Source organism: Oryzias melastigma, linkage group LG2 (genome assembly GCF_002922805.2).
Source record: "Oryzias melastigma strain HK-1 linkage group LG2, ASM292280v2, whole genome shotgun sequence".
Classification (NCBI taxonomy): domain Eukaryota; kingdom Metazoa; phylum Chordata; class Actinopteri; order Beloniformes; family Adrianichthyidae; genus Oryzias; species Oryzias melastigma.
This window is the reverse complement of record NC_050513.1, coordinates 9,557,321-9,574,567: the sequence shown is the minus strand read 5'-3', so window position 1 is coordinate 9,574,567 and position 17,247 is coordinate 9,557,321. Positions and strand designations below refer to the sequence as shown.

Sequence of the window (17,247 nt, the reverse complement as noted above, 5' to 3'; positions counted from 1 at the left end):
TGCCACCCAAACCACAATGCACCGGCCCCTTCAGAGCTCCCCTGCAGGTGGTGGGCCCACTGGGGAGTGATCCCACGTTGCTCCTTCGTGTTGGACCCGTCCGGGGCCCGTGGGAGGAGCCCCGGCCACCAGGCGCTCGCCTCCGAGCCCCAACCCCAGGCCTGGCACCAGGGTGGGGCCCCGGTGACGCCAATCCGGGCGACGTAACGGAATCTTTCATGTTTTTACTCATAAAGGGGTTCTGAACCGCTCTTTGTCTGGCTTGTCACTCAGGACCTGTCTGCCATGGGAGACCCTACCAGGGGCAGAAGCCCCCGACAGCATAGCTCCTGAGATCACTCAAGCACTCAAACCCCTCCACCACGTTAAGGTGGCGGTTCAAGTATTTGCTATATTCTTCTATAACTATGAATGTTTTCTCCTAAATGTAAGCTATAATGGAGAAAAACTGAGGATTATATATGCTGATAGTATTTGTATTTAACTAGATAGCAACAGAAAAAGGAAAAAAGTGAACAACTTCCAGTAAAACATCAAAAGCTGCACTTTCGTCACCTGTATTTTGGTTTTAAAATGCTGCTTTAAGGATTAAAGTTTGCATAGAATTTGCAGTTTTTAGTATTTTATGAAATGCTGACGAATAATGCGCCATGCTGGTGTGGACGGTCCTGGAAACCTGATGCCTGTTTGTGGTTCAAACATCCAGCCAACGAGCCAAGAGGCTTTCAGGGGTTTATTCTCCATCGATAAATCTTTCAAATCCTCTCTAGGGTCAGATTTAATCAGATTTTATTGTATTTTTATTTTATTTTAATTTTTTGTTATTTAGATGTATGCCTCTTAATTAGACAAATGAATGACTTTTGCTTTAAATCATAAAACCTTACATTTGAGTCTAATTTGAACAGTTTTTGAACATATTTTCATAGGTGAATTATGAAACTATATTTCTAAACAGAACTCAAAAGAACCCAAGCCACATTTAGGACATTATCTAACATGTCTACTATAGAAAATTCATTAAATAAATATTAAAATGTAAAATTTTAATGTTTACTTAGTTTAGAGAATTAGAGAATTTAGCACCAAATTTAAAATCCTGTTTTTAAACAAACTTTTTATCTGTTTACGAGTTATTGACACTAATTATTTATTACATATCCATGCTTGCAGAAGCCAATGAAACAGACAAGCACTGTAAATGATAAAAAAAAATAATAATCCAGTTAAATTAGCTTTTAACTAAATTTAAGCTAAATTCTGTTTCCTTTTTTTGCATCTAGATAGTCATGTCATATCAAACAGTGTGGACAGTGTAGGAAGTTTTTTATTCCCTGGGATCATTTTTATAAATCATTTAAAACCATCTTAAGGATAAAAGACTATTTAAATTATTATATCGTGCAGGAAAATTTTCCAATCATTCAATTAAGTTAAATTAAATTAAAATCTACATTAAAAAAGAAAAATCAATTCATTACATGTATGAATTAATCCTCTTTCCATGTAATTTCTTATATGTTTTTCCCAATTACATTTCAGTTTCAGTAAAAGAATTGATTATCTCAATTGTAGGTTCCACCTCTGTTTAATGTCAACCACTAATTATGGTAAACTGGTTCTTTTTACATTTTTGTTAAAAAAATAAAGTTAAACTGAAGGAAATGGAAATTATTATTTTTTTTCCATTCAGTATTTTGTAAGCTGAAAAATGCACAGATCTCATGACACTTTAGCTCCGCCAAGTGGTGGAAAGATGGTATTGTGACACTTTTCTGTATAGTTCTTATAAAAAAAAATTTAAAAAAAGAAAGAAAGGAAAAAAATAATAAATACTCAAGATAATTTTCCAAGAATTAAACATACTCACTGAATAGTGGTTAGATAGCTGTAGATTTCAACTTTTTCAATTTGACCACAGGAGTTTAAATGTTTTTTATTATTATTATTGTATAAAACATAGTTTAAAAAAAAGTACAAAAGAAAAAAGAACAAATATATTTCCTCAAATCTTACCATTGTTTGGCTCTACTTTTACTTTGAAAGGAATTAATTTCTTCTTTTCTTTTTTGATGATGTAAATAGGGATAAAGGTTTTAAAAGCACTAAAAATGAAATTAACATCATACAACAAGCAAAAAAATGACAAACCACATTTTCATGGGTACCCAATGAATCGTAGTCCTTGTTTGTTTAATATTCAATTCAATTTACCTTTATTAATTGGCCTGGTAAGACATGTCGAAGCGGTCCAGATCCAACCCCAGGCTTTGTTCTTCACAGCTTTATGTCACATTTGTTAAATTTATCTTTCATGATCAATTTTCAAAGCACTGGTACTTCTGTGAATTAAAAAGGACGCCACCCAAATGCTACTACCAAATCCAAGATGCTGATAGGCCAAAGTCCGACTTAGCATAATTAATGTGTGTCAAATGGCAGCGCTAAAAACTGACTTTAAATCTTCCATAGTGATGCATGAATGTGAGCACTTTTAAACCCAGAAGCCTGAAATGCACATTTATATGTGTTTACATACGTAGGTCCTATCCGAATTATTCCAATAACCACCGGTCCGCTAGCGTTAGCACAGAGCTTCCAGATAGGGCTGCCATAAACAATTATTTTAAATAGACTTATCACTGATTATTTTTTCCAATTAGTTGACTAATCGGGTCATGGATAAAGTGGATGTAAAGCACACATCTTAACCATAATTAGCTTTAAACTAACTAAAACTAGATATATAGCATTACCTGCGATAATGCTAGTGTTAATGCTATAAGCTGAATTTGGCCGATGAAGATGCTAGTGAGAATAGCTGAAATTAATAGCTAAAAACGCTGAAGTTGATAGCTGAAATCGCCGATGCTAATAGCCAGCTAAATGTTAGTTAAATGCCAAAATTAGCCTAAAAAACTGAAAAAAGCCTAATTTAGCCTAAACAGCTAGCATGCAGCTAAGATATTAGCTAAGCTCCAAAATGGCCAAAAAAAACCTTAATAAGTGCCAAATTGTCCAAAAAGCTAGCATAATGCCATTATTACTTTAAACTTTACTACATTCTAACTTCATATAATAAAAAGTAACGACTAATCGACTATTAAATTAATTGTCGACTATTTTAATATGTGAAGTAAAACGTTTGTCAGCGCGACGCGGTTAACTTTTGGACCTTGCAGCCCTATATTTGGAGGGGCGGATAAAAAAAAAAAAATTCTGGACACCCTTGCACTAAAAATGCCCCTTCAAATGCAGGGGAAGGGAAGCATTCAGACTGGGCCTAAATCCTAAATGTGGTTGGTTGAATGTGTGTTGTCGAAGTATTAGTCAATATCTCCATGGCGACCCCTTTCACCAATCAGGTGTGAGCTGGTTAGAAGTCCACTTGAAAATGGGGCTCAACAGAACCTGTCAATCAAACACTTTGAATGTTTAATTTTAAGCCACATAATTATATTGAGGCCTGTGATTGGTCAGTTTATAGCTTTAATAACTTTCACTAAAGAAAGAAATTAGTAGGTAGCAGAGCAAATATGGTTATTCTGACAAATACAATGACTGAATAATAGCTGTTCATTTCTCTAGAGGTCTATGGAGTTTGGGGTTTTTGGGACCAGCCGCTACTTCCTGTTTGGAACGCAATAGGGGGAGGGGTCACACAGTCAGTACTTATAAACCACTTGTGTTGTTTTTACTTTTTATGAAATCGGGTAATTGTTAATTTCTTTTACCTAACATAGGTCACTTTGACTATTACAGTCCAAAATATTGCAGTCCGTCCAATCACTGTTTGTCCTTTTTGTATTTTTTTTATTGAGTAACTTCTTTCATTTCTTGCTGGTCGGTGCTGATGCCACGCACGGCGGTTGTATTTTAACAGCAGGATTACACTTTAAGCAGTCGGTGGGGGTCGTGGTTACACGAAGTGCAAAGAACGTGTCCAGTTTCCTTTTTTTACAAGTGGATATAAAACATGTTGAGACATGTAATCAGCTCTCCATGACTCAGCACAATACACCCTGTACTCTGGTTGTTAAAAAAAAAGGTCCTTCAGTTGAGGAATTATGAGGTTTCCAATTTAATCAAGATCCAAACAAGGATTACGTCTAATCTGTGTTTCCTGTGGAAGGGCCTTAATTCCTGCAAACGTTTAATCACTCCTCGTGGCCCTCCAGAACTCATAAAAACCAGCCTTCCCCGTGAGCCTCTTTCCAGGAAAGCAGGTGTTTTACTGTCGGATGTGAAAGAGAAGGCCCTGAGGGTGAAACCTCCTGATACACGGAGCCTCACTTGGACATCTCCATGGCTGCCGTTGCTAGGATCGTTCAGAAGGTTGCCCTTTTTTTCCTTCTAATCCCATAAACCCACTAATGAGAAAGCGGTAGTCGGACCAGGTTGTTATCTTGGAGTAAGCGCGTGATCATCTAGTAGATCATCTACACCTTTTCATTAAAAAGAAAGCTGTAATCTGGTTTAGTTGAGCGATGTCTTCAGTAATCCTACTTTAAACAGAAGTATTTGCTGTTAATCTTCCACTCAGGTGTTTCTATCTGACCTATTTTGATTGGTTTCATAATTTAAATACACAAAATCATCATTACCAAACAGTAATCAGATATTTATTGCTATAAACATCAGCAGAAACATACCAAATTACCTCTGGATTAATCAAAACTAGAGGATAGTCTATACACGTGCCAGTCAAATAACCACATCACCTTTTGAATGCAATTTAATTTTGAAATTTGTCTGTAAAATGAAACTCCAAAGTCCACTTGAAAAGCCAAACAGTGTCTCTGGAAATCTCACTGAACTTACTGCAGCAAGTGAGAAGTTCAACACACATCAGCCAAACTGCTTTTGTTTGTTGTTTGTTGTTTGTTCTGAAGTACTACTTAGGTGCTTCTAATTTTGACAACTCTGAAAATGTTTACAAAAGTGATCTGATTTTTAGAGAATTTAGAGATTTACTTTGTACACCTACGCCCAAAGTTGAGGTTCTTGACCTCAGTGCCACCTTATACCCACTGTTGAGAACAGTGGTCAATGGAATAGGATTCTTTTGAGTAACGACATTCAAACTGCATTAAAGTCATCTCTAGAAAAAGATAAACTGAATTAACCATTTTTTTTACTTTAGTCTCACAAAAGATCTACCATATAGACAGTAGACCTTTAATAGACTTGATGCCCTTAGTCGGCTGTAGGCAGTAGACCCCTTGCAGGTTGTAGGCCCCGTATTCTGTAGGCATCAGACCTTTTGTAGACTTTGGTCCCACAAAAAGTTGATTCCCTGTGTTTGTTATAGGGCTTTTATTGGCTGTAGGCCCAGTATAGAATATGTGTCTACTGTAGGCCCCATATAGCCCCTGTGTCTACTGTAAGTCGCGTATAGGCCCCGTATCTACTGTAGGCCCCATATAGACCCTGTGTCTACTCTAGACCCTGTATAGACCCTGTATCTACTGTAGACCTCTATAGACCCTGTGTCTACTCTAGGCCCTGTATAGGCCCTGTGTCTACTGTAGACCTCTATAGACCCTGTGTCTACTCTAGGCCCTGTATAGGCCCCAAGTCTAATGTAGGCCCTGTATAGGCCCTGTGTCTACTGTAGGCCCCCATAGACCCTGTGTGTATGCTCTAGGCCCTATAGCCCCTGTGTCTACTACAGGCTGTTGCCCATATGTCGGGTAGTGGCCCCATTTAAAGAGAACAGAGAACACGACTACTTTGGAATTAGTTTATTGTTGAAAGTAGTGGGGCTAACAATGCAGAAAAGAGTCGTCTTTCACTGTGGAGAAGTTTGAACGATTGGACAGACAGCAAGCTGTAATAGTGAAAAGCTAAATATATTGTGCTCCAAAATAAAGACTACAAAGATCAGCAATTCATAGAGGAACACAATTTTCTTGCCACTCTCTTAGATTTTAACTATTTTTGGCACCGTCATAGATTTGAACAATTTGGAGACCTACTACAAAAGAAATCTCTGATTGTCTTTGGAAAATAGAGGACTGTTGCCAAAAAGACTGCATGTCTTGCTCTCATGGTTGTTCATTGACGTGTGTGAAGGACCTATCTGGCAGAGGATGAACTAGCCTTCAGCTTGTGCTGCAACAGGACTGTTAAGATGTGAACTTTACTCAGGCAGGTTTACTTCATTGTGAGAGATCCATGGACGACCCAGTGGACCATAAAGTTGAAGTAAAGACATTTATTGCAAAGGTAATACATGTGAGCACCATGCAGTCTAAATGGTTTTGATTTAGTTTAGCATTTGGTGTTCACAATGGACTGCCGCCAACCGATACTATTTCATACCCATCACCTGCATTTGAAAGAGGCTTGATGCGAAACATTGAAGTGATACAAATCTCTCAATCTCGCAAGAAAAGGCTTTTTCTTTCACAGTTCTATTCCGATATATGAAAGATCGATTATCAGAGATCAGTTATGAACAATTTTCAAACGGTTGGCACTTTCATAAGTAAACAGGATGCCATCCATCATTCACTAGTAAATCCGAGTCCTTGGTGGATCAAAGTTCCACCTGGTTTTTCGTTCAATGTAGAGCCCGAAAACGGTCTTAAAATGTCCGTGATCACAAGAAGTTTTGAACACGGAGGCCCAAAACATGCATAGACTTTTCATTGGAATTGGTCACTGAAAGCGTCTTGCCAAGAGAGGTGTGAACGTAGCTTTATGGTTGAAGACTTTTGATGGGTGTGATCCATCAGGATTATTTCAAGAAAACAGTAAAAACAAGCAATTCTTCAGAAAACAAACTTTGAAGGTTGATTTTATTTTTTAAAAACACCGTCAACATCTCTGCAACATTGACGCCTTTCCATCTCACCTCTTTGGCCCCCATTTCCACCTCTGGACAGTCTAAACCAGTAATGGGCAAACTACGGGCTAGGGGCCATGTGCGGCCCATTCAACCCTATAATCCAGCCCACCAAACTGGAATAAATCAAATTGATTATCCTTAATTATGTTTTTTATACCCAATAATTCTGATGTCTCCCCATGAATCACACTCAACAAAAATTATTGACCTTTGTTTAGGTACAGGAAGTTATTTTGGATTCATGTAGTTTTGGAAGATTTGTTGTTTTCCTGACGTTCACATGTGTTTTCTGAGTCAGTAAGTCATTACTCTCATTGCTCTCCCTAAGTTTGATTCGAGTGGGGTGATGCAGGCGGCGACATAAACAGACAACGTTCTACAGCAGATCATGGGAAACATGTCCCGGTAGCCAATGAGCTCAAAGCCCCGCCCCCATGTAAAATTAGGACTCACTCGGCAGCAAAAACTCAAAAAGTCTGAATTGAAACTGAAAACAGAGAACTGAAAGTGCATAAGAAGAATAAAAAAAAGGAAAGTTGAAAGTACAGCTAATTTTTTTAAAAATGGCAACCGTTTTAAATTTATTAATTTTTTTCAAATTTTAAATATTTTTTTTCATGCTTTCAATATTATTTTTTCAAATGTTAAATTAAATTTTTTCAATAGTTCCATCAAGTTTTCAACTTGTATTTTTGAGCTTAAAGCTGCTTTCAAAATTGATTTTTTTTTTAATTTACAATCCCTGTTTTTCAAATTTTCCATCTGTTTTTTCGTTTACTTTAAGCAGATCCTGATTGGACCCCATACACTTGAATGGAGCATTTCTCTAACTTTCCCTGAAGAACATCAACCCATTAATGCAATTGGCACCAAAATACGATCAAAAGCCGCAGTTTTTTAAATAACAATTCTAATTTCTAATGTTTTAAACTTTACATTTCAATTTCATTTAAAAAAAATCAAATTTTTGTTATTTTTTAGTGGATTACCAAAATATACCACGCATCTGCTCCTGGTCCGGCCCTCCTTTCACATTTTAGAACTCTTTGTCGCCCACGAGTCAAACAGTTAGCCCACCCCTGGTCCAAACACTACATTGTTGTGGAAAAAAGGCTGTTTCATAGCTGTGAAAAGACCCTTCGAAGGGTGAAAAGATGGGTACTTTAGCATACGGATGCCATCATCAGACTTCCATCAACCTTTTCCAGGAATACATTTGCATCACCAAGGTTGCAGACATTCACTTTTCAGCTTTCAATAGAAGAAACCTCAGACATTTAAATTAATTTACACATGAGAAGATGGAGGTGTAGAAACCTTATCGATGATTCCACCTAAGCAAGGCTAAAGCTAATGCTATGGGTCATGAGATTTATCAAGAACAAACTCTGGGAAAGGTTTGACAAGAACAGGAACTTGGAAAGTTGTTGCCCAAAATAAACCACATGACAAAGGGCAACACTCAAACCAGGATTTTCCCATCATTCTCTTTCCAGGGTTGATTCAGAAATATCCATTTACTCCCAGGTGTCATACTTTTCTGACCATGGCAATAGACCACGTGTTAAACTCAAGGCCCGCAATTCTATCTTGCCCTCCAGATCATTTTATGTTATATAAATATAAAATATATTTTTATGGAGAGTAAATATTGAAAGTTATTCAAGGTTTGAATTGATTTATTCAGGAATAATATTCCTGTATTTTGTATTATTCATAATTCTGTTAAAAAGTTACAGTTTAAACGTTTTAAAAACTGGCATTCTGCTAGTTTTTTGGACTATTTTGGGATTTAATACGATTTTTTAGGCTATTTTGGACTCTAACTAATATTTCAGTTACATGCTAGCTGTTTTGGCTAATTTAGGAATTTATTTTTAAGTTTGTTTTAGGCTAATATTTATATGCTAGCTATTTTGGCTAATTTAGGCTTTTCTTTTTAAGTTTGTTTTGGGCTAATATTTGTATGCTTGCCTTTTTGGCTAATTTAGGCTTTTCTTTTTAATTTTGTTTTAGGCTAATTAGATGCTTGCCGTTTTGGCTAATTTAGGCTTTTCTTCTTAAGTTTGTTTTAGGCTAATATTTATATGCTAGCTATTTTGGCTAATTTAGGAATTTATTTTTAAGTTTGTTTTAGGCTAATATTTATATGCTAGCTATTTTGGTTAATTTAGGCTTTTCTTTTTAAGTTTGTTTTGGGCTAATATTTATATGCTTGCCTTTTTGGCTAATTTAGGCTTTTCTTTTTAATTTTGTTTTAGGCTAATTATATGCTTGCGGATTTGGCTAATTTAGGCTTTTCTTTTTAAGTTTGTTTTAGGCTAATATTTATATGCTAGCCGTTTTGGCTAATTTAGGCTTTTCTTTTTAAGTTTGTTTTAGGCTAATATTTATATGCTTGCCTTTTTGGCTAGTTTAGGCTTCTCTTTTTGAGTTTTTTTAGGCTAATATGTACATTCTAGCAATTTGGCTAATTCATAATTTTTCAGTTTTTTGGGATATTTTGAAGTTTATCTATTCTTTTCATTTACATACTAGCTGTTTTGGCTAACCTAATTTTTTTTTACTTCTTTGGCTAATTTGGCATTTAGCTAATATCTTAGCTGGTTATCAGCTTCAGCATTTTCATCTATTCATTTCAGTGTTTTCTCCAGTCAGCTACAGCGTCTCCAGCTATCAATTTCAGCATCTTCAGCGGCCAAATTCTGCTAACAGCATTCATTCACATTAGCATGCTATATATGCTTTATATCTAGTTCATAATTATGTTAAAAAGTTACGGTTTTAAAGTTTTAAAAATGTAGTTTTAGTGTGTTTAATAAATGTTTATCCTGTTCGGCCCACGATCTATGGTGTTTGACACTCCTGGTCTAATCGTTGAAAAATACTTTTTTTCAGCTTCTAAAACAGATGGACGATGTTTTAATGAAAAATATTAAAAGAGGGAACAATGTGTGCCTTATAAAATTTAACAGATTTATTGTATTGTTGGGCAAATACTTGAAAAAAAGAATGCCGTTTAATGACTAAAGAGCACAACAGATGATGACAGAATCTCCTCCTTTCTCCCCGTCACTGCAAGCTAAACATCAACAAGAGGAAAAGCCTCGGAGCCATGAGGACTCTTCTTTGTTATTTTAATGACAGTGTATGTGTAATAGCTTCCCTTAGTTGCACGTGATCGTTTTTTTTTTCTTTAGCTGTTGGAAAAAATCCCCACTTTTGGGAAAAGGAGTGCCATGCTATGATGGAAGATGTGTAGACGTCTGCATGCTCTCATGTGCCTTTCATGTCGGTACAGGAAACACCTGTGGGAAGTCAAAGGGCATCTATCATCCAAGGGTCGGAGTTTGTTTGTAGAGTTTCCCCTTTGATTTTATAGCATTTCCCTCTATGAGAAAGACCCGAACCGGCAAATATTAAAAAAAAAGATTTGTACAGAAGGGAGCTTTGATTGCAAAACGTGTTGTTTTACAAAGTTTCAGGTTTGTACTGGTTGAGGCGAATAGCAGTTTCTTCATCATAAGCCACAGCCCACTTTTTTTCCCCTGAATTTATGAATCAGTTTGAGGAAGCATGACTAAGCAAAACTTTTCTGGCCACTACAGGAGCTGATAATCACGTGAAGTCAAATAAGGAATTGGAAATGTGTCTCCAAGGTGATGATGTGCATATGTATGAATTAAGGGAAAGAGGAAAAACCAGTCATTGGAAAGTTTTAAGACTGCTTGATTGAGTGTTTCATATTTATGTAGTTACAATATATATAAGTATATGTGTGTGTATGTTTATATACACTCACTGGCCAATATTAGGTAGTGTTCGTTAATGCAAATTTCTAATCAGCCAATCTCATGACAGCAACTCAATACATTTAGGAATCTAGATATGGTCAAGATAATCTGCTGCAGTTCAAACCAAACATCAGAATGAGGAAGAAAGGTGATTGAAGGGACTTGGCATGTAGCATGACATTTGGTGCCAGACAGGCTGGTCTGAGTATTTCAGAAACTGGTGATCTACCACAACCATCTCTAGGGTTTACAGAGAATGGTCAGAATAAGAGAAAATACTCAGTAAAGGACAGTTCTGGTGATGTCAGAGGAGAATGGCCAAACTGGTTCCAGCTGAAAGAAAGACAACAGTAACTCAAAGAACCACTGGTTACAACTGAGGTCTGCAGAAGAACCCACAACGCGTCCAACCTTGAGGCAGATGGACTACACCAGCTGCAGACCACACCAGGTGCCATTCCTGTCTGGTAAGAACAGGGAACCGAGGCTATAATTCAAATGGATCACCAAAACTGAACAATAAAAGCTTGGAAAACTGTTGCTTAATTTGACGAGTCTCCATTTCTGCTGCGACATTCGGATGGTAGACTCAGAATTGGACATCAACAACATGAAAGCATGGATCCATCCTGCCTTGTGTCAAAGGTTCATGCTGGTGGTGGTATAATGGTGTGGGGGATATTTCTTGGCACACTTTGGACCCCTTCGTACCCATTGAGCATGATTCCAACGACACAGCCCACTTGAGTATTGTTGGTGACCATGTCCATCCCTTTATGACCACAGTGTACGATCTTCTGATGCTACTTCCAGCAGGATAATACATCTGGAATAATTTTAGACTGGTTTCTTGAATATGACGATGAGCTCACTGGACATAAACTGCCTCCACAGTCACCAGATCTTAACCCAATAGACCACCTTGCCGTGGAATTGGCATCATGGATGTCCAGCCAAAAAATCTGCAGCAACGGCGTGATGCTATCATGTCTATATTATCCAAACTCTCTGAGGAATGTTTCCAGTACCTTGTTGAATCTATGCCACCAAGGATTAAGGCAGTTCTGGAGGCTGTATAAAGAGAACTGGACTGAGCGAGTATGGTGTCACCCTGGTTCCAGCTAAATGAAACCAAATCAGTCACATTTTTTTACGCAATATGGGTGCAACTATGTTGAAATCAGATAACCATGGTTCTACGTTGGCCTGAGTCGACGTTTCTTTGGCAACTACTGTTACAAGTCGTGACTAAACTTGTTTGAACCCCACACCCCTTCTACTGTAATCTGTCAATCAAACTTTCGAAGTGGGGGCCAGTGGGCACCACATGCTTATTGGTCAGAGGAACCATTCTAGTTCTGATTCCTTTTCATTAGCATCTTCTTACTTACTAGTTTTTTTTCATGATTTATTTTCTTTATTACAAGTTTTTGAAGTTATGTGACTGAACGAGAACAGGAGGTCGGGGTTGTCCTTAACTTTCGGTTGAATTTTGATATACCTCTCCTCCTTAGTATGAAGTTTACTATTATGTTTTGTATAATAATTTTTAACATCTGTCCTCAGACAAAAGAGGAAAAATAATTGTTAACTTTTAAAGCCCAACAATAACACGCATCATCACAAATTATTCGAAATATGTTTGATTTGACATCAGTGATTTACTGCTTTCCGGAAAGAGTTACAAAATACACAGATTTCCTTCATATACCGCCAGTCATTTCTGATCAGCATCACGTCGAACTACAACAAGGGTCAGGACACCATTTCCCACTATGTATTGTTTTGTAGTCACAGGGCGCCTTGCACCCGCCCCTTTCTCGCAATATTTTCGTGACAGCGCTACATGATAAACTAACCAGCATACACCACGCTACAGGCGATTTGCGCGGCACTGCCCCCACCATCTCAAACACGCTTATTAAAATTTATTAACATCATCTGGTTCCAAGATGGCCACATCTATATTACAGAAAAATAGCAACTGAATTGACTTAATTTTGTTATGAACCAGAGATAAGGTGTTTTTAATGGTTGACGACAACCAGCCAGCAAGGCTAGGTGGGGTTCATATGGTTTAAAAGTGGGCAGAATGGGCTTGTCCACAGTTTCTGTGGTGGCCCCACCTGTGTTTGCCCACATTGTGTTGGCTGTTGCAGCCGCCCGGTGGATAGCGAAGCTCGCTAAGATTGCTACAGCGGAGCTCGCTAGCTCACTACAACGGAGGTTGTCACAGCAGAGTTCGCTAGCTCGATACAGCGAGCTCGCTACCGTGCTACAGCGGAGCATGCTAGCTCTATACAGAGGAGCCAGATACAGCGGAACTCACTAGCTCTCTACAACGAACCTTGCTACCGTGGAGCTTGCTAGCTTGATACAGCAGAGCTTGCTTGCTCGCTATAGCGGCTCATGCTAGTTCTTTACAGCGGAGCTGGATACAGCAGAACTTGCTAGCTCGCTACAACGAAGCTCGCTACAGTGGAATTCGCTAGCATGTTTCAGCAGAGCTTGCTAGCTCAATACAGCGGAGCTTGCTAGCTCGCTACAGTGGAGCATGCAAGCGAGCCAACCCACTGAGTCCCCACTTAAGCCAGTTGGGGCAAACACGGGTGGGGGCACCACAGAAACTGCAGACCAACCCCACCCATTTTCTGCCCACTTTTAAACCATATGGGGCCCACTTGGCCTTGCTGGTTGGGCACAGGCACAAAAACTGAACAAAAAGTTTAAATATTGGGACAAACAAGTAAAATGTAAAAGAATGGTAGTTTTAAACGTTCACAAAAAATCAAAGATTACAATTATTTCAAATTATATTATTTATGTATTAAAAATGTCTCCAAAATGTATTTCAATGTCCCAAAACAATAAAAGGACTTATGGACCAATCATGTTAACCCGCCTCAGGGAAAGACCCAATAGCAGGAGACCTTTAATTTTTGTAGCCAATCAGATGTGTCGAGGGGCGGGTCAGATAGGTGACTTCACCTTAGCTGCTAGCTAATAAGCCACACGTTGTTGTGTAACACACCTCCTAAAACCTCACATGTAGTAGAGCCGAAGATGTTACAACACGGAGCTGGAAGTTTCAGCTCTTAAAGGAGAGGACAAAGTTAGGAGGGCGGCCGGTGGCGGGGAGGCGAGCTGTCAGTCAGCCCCGCGAGCCATGGAGAAAGTCGGCAAGAACAACCCGGCAGCGACCGCCAACATTTTCTCAAAGATATTTTTTTGGTAAGTAAGTCGACGCAAACAGGACGCGAACTGAGCGCGAGCGTTTGAAACAATAGAAGAAGAGACGGTCGCGTGCGTACTTGTTCTCACTTTGAACTCAAGCGACTTCACTGTAGACCCAGCCGGGTTATCTACTTCCTTTATCACTACAACTAGTTGTTTCAGTCAAGGTGACGTAACTGATGTATAAAGTACTCGAGTAAACAAAGTATTACTGAAATATCCGTTACGAAAATGTCGTTTTCAGTAAAATCTGTGAAAGTACACATGTACTTGAGGGAATATTAGTCATAAACAGACCGGTACTTTAGTAACTCTGACGTTACTTCAAAATAAAAGTACTCAAATACAACCATTTCCTTAAAAAAAAAGTCATGGGAAACTTTTCCAAAAGTTTTCTAAACGTTGAAAGTAAAAATGTTGCACTAAAGTTGTTAAATGTTTAAGAAAAAAAAGTGATTTGACAAATGTGAAAATGTACATGGAGTTTCCCACTGTGTTAAGAGATTAGTAATGCACTGATGGGAACTTAAATAACTGGGCATTACTTCAAAATAAAAGTACTACCTTACAATTGTATTTAACTGTAAAAAGAATAAAATGAAGGTAAACTTTTCCAGACATTAAAATAACATTTGAATGACAGGTTTTAACTTGCAAAATAAATGTAAATATTTTAGTGACCTACAGAAGTTATAAAAAATACTACAAAAAGTAATTGGACAGCAATGAAGGTGTTGGAGACTGGATAGATTGGAGGAAGCTGATTGGCTCCTGGAGAAAGGAAAGCTCAAGTATTTTAAAACTGATTTGATATGTAGAATAAATTGATGTGTTGATACAAACAAAAACAAGCAGAAATCTGATATAATCTGATTTAATTAAAGTATTTTTTTGCTGTAAATGTATTTTAAGAGCCTGAACTGAATACTTTATAAAGCTGTAATGATACTTTAAGTACAAAAAGGTGTAGAAATGTTTCTGAAAAATACATAAAAGACGCCAAATGAAAAAAAAGTTAATGTTTTGTTCTTGAAGTTATTTTTACTCAATCTTTTACTACTAAGCCTCTACAAACAACACAAGGTGCAAGATATTAACTTTTTCAATTTTTGTGTCTATAAACGATATAAAAGTTTCAACTTTAAACCTTTAAGATGTAAAAGTTATTTAAAGCGCTTCTCTTATCTGTGTTAATTAAGAAAAAAAGTGCAAGCTTTATGTGTTTTATTCTGAAAATGTGAAAATGTGATGCAGTTGTTGTCATAGTAACAAACAAAACCTATTATGGAGCTTTAGTGTATGTCAAAAAGTTTAAAGAAAAGATGATAATTTCCTCAAAAGTCATGATGGACAGCGACAAAAGACGAGTTGTGGAGTTCTGGTGCAACAAAAACTCTTCTGATTTCTTCAGAAAAGGACTAAAACCGTCTGAAAACGGGCAAAAAACGCTTTTATTTTACCGCTTGGTTTAAAGTTCTACTTTTATAACTTTTATTTATTTTTTCTGATTCTAGGCAAAAACCAATGTACTTATTTTTTTTTTAAAAAGCTGATATTTTACAATTTCCAGCCTATAAACATGTAATTATAAGCATTCTTTACATTTAATTAACTGATTGGATCCATGAAGAACTTTTAGTGACGTTAAAGCAGCAAAATTGATATTTTCCGAAAGTTTTACGCCTCCAAAATCTCAAAGCTGTTCCCTCTTCTTCGCTCCGGACTTTTGGAGTCACGGTAAATTTTGTGAAGCCAATTAATTTTCTGCCTCAAAGTAAACGCCATCATGAAAATGGAAAAGACTCCAAAGACATGGAGGATTATCTCTGTGGGTTTTTCGGTCTCAGCTGGAATTTTCTGCCCTTTTTTCCTGGTTTTTCTCTCATTCGACTGAAGTGTTTTCCACACGGAGTCAGTCGGAGCGTCTGAATGAAGCTCTGCTGTCCCCCTCAGGTGGTTGAACCCTCTGTTCCGGATCGGATCCAAGCGCAGGCTGGATGAAGATGACATGTTTGAGGTGCTGCCGGAGGACCGGTCGGATCACCTGGGAGAGGAGCTGCAGAGGTACCGAGATCCAGCAGAACTCAGTTTGTGTTGTTCTGGGCTCAAAAAAAAAAATCATATTTAGTTTATATTTATTAAATTATACAATTTATTTTCTTTAAAACTTTAACATTTGAAGAGTTTTTATTATTATTATTATCATTATCAGAATAAAGATATTTAAATAATAATCTTTAGCCTCTGAAGGGTTTTCTTTACATATATGTGACTTTTTTTCGCTGTCCTTATTGGAAGCAAAATTGTGTAGAAGTTTCCCTGGAAATTCCACTTATTGTGGAAAGAGTTGGAAGTTAACTAGAGAAATTCATTCATTCATCTTCCAGACCTCTTCTTCCCTTTCGGGGTCGCGGGGGTGCCGGAGCCTATCCCGGCTACTGATGTGCGAAGGCGGGGTACACCCTGGACAGGTCGCCAGTCTGTCACAGGAACTAGAGAAATCTTCTTTATTATTAAAATATATATATATTTTATCCTTAAATCTTGTTGTAAAACATCACAAAACGCAGACATTCTCCTCGTGTTGGACTTTTTGGTTTTTATCATCTGACCGATCATAAATGTTTTGAATATCTATCTATCTATCTATATATATATATATATATATATATATATATATATTAGTTCTAAATACATATAAATATGCTGCATGTTTAGTAATTTTTGATTTTTAATTAAAACATTTTTGTTAAACTCCGACTTAAAACTCAATTTTAATCTGCTTTGAGAAAGAATTCAGATTTTTTTTTGTTTTTCAACTTTGTACATTTTCAGATTTTTTTTAAACAAGAAACTGTTTCGTGTGTTTCGTGAAAGTCAATTAGGAAAAGGTTCAGACTTTTAAATAAACTTTTAAAGATCTCAGAACTTTATTGATTCAAACTTTTATCAACTTTGTAGACAGTTTTTCCCATTTTATTCCACTTAACATCAGTTTTTATGCATTTTTTTTGTTCTTTAGATTCAGAACATAATAAATAATATAAAGAAATCATATAACAAATAATAGTATAAGAAAGAAATTATATAATATAAAAATATACAAATAACTTATTTATCTCAATTTAATGCATTTACATGTGTTTATTCTACATTTTTTATGAATCATTTTTCAAAACAAAAATTTTAAAATCACAATTTTTCTGTATCCAAGCTTTTTTCAGCATTACTTTATCATCATTTGCCACATTCTTGGTCTGGTTTTGCTCATTTAATTGAGTTTAGCTTTAACTTAACAGTACATCACCTAGAAAGATTCTGCATCAGGAAATCCCAGGAACACTTTTGTTTAAACTCTTTCTCTAA

At 37.0% G+C, this 17,247-nt stretch overlaps 1 protein-coding gene across 3 annotated transcripts in view; it reads left to right on the top strand.

The window, feature by feature from the left end:
* LOC112159978 (multidrug resistance-associated protein 4) overlaps nucleotides 1–17,247 on the top strand; it is a 55,973-nt gene that overhangs the window by 15,638 nt on the left and 23,088 nt on the right. For 2 of the 3 annotated variants that reach the window (XM_036215694.1, XM_036215696.1), the window contains one exon: nucleotides 15,835–15,945. In XM_036215694.1, coding sequence (XP_036071587.1) covers nucleotides 15,890–15,945 — 56 coding nt within the window. In that variant the 5' untranslated portion in view covers nucleotides 15,835–15,889. Of the gene's footprint in view, nucleotides 1–13,602; nucleotides 13,879–15,834; nucleotides 15,946–17,247 lie in introns of those variants that run through there. The other variant, XM_024294261.2, reaches the window with a different exon arrangement.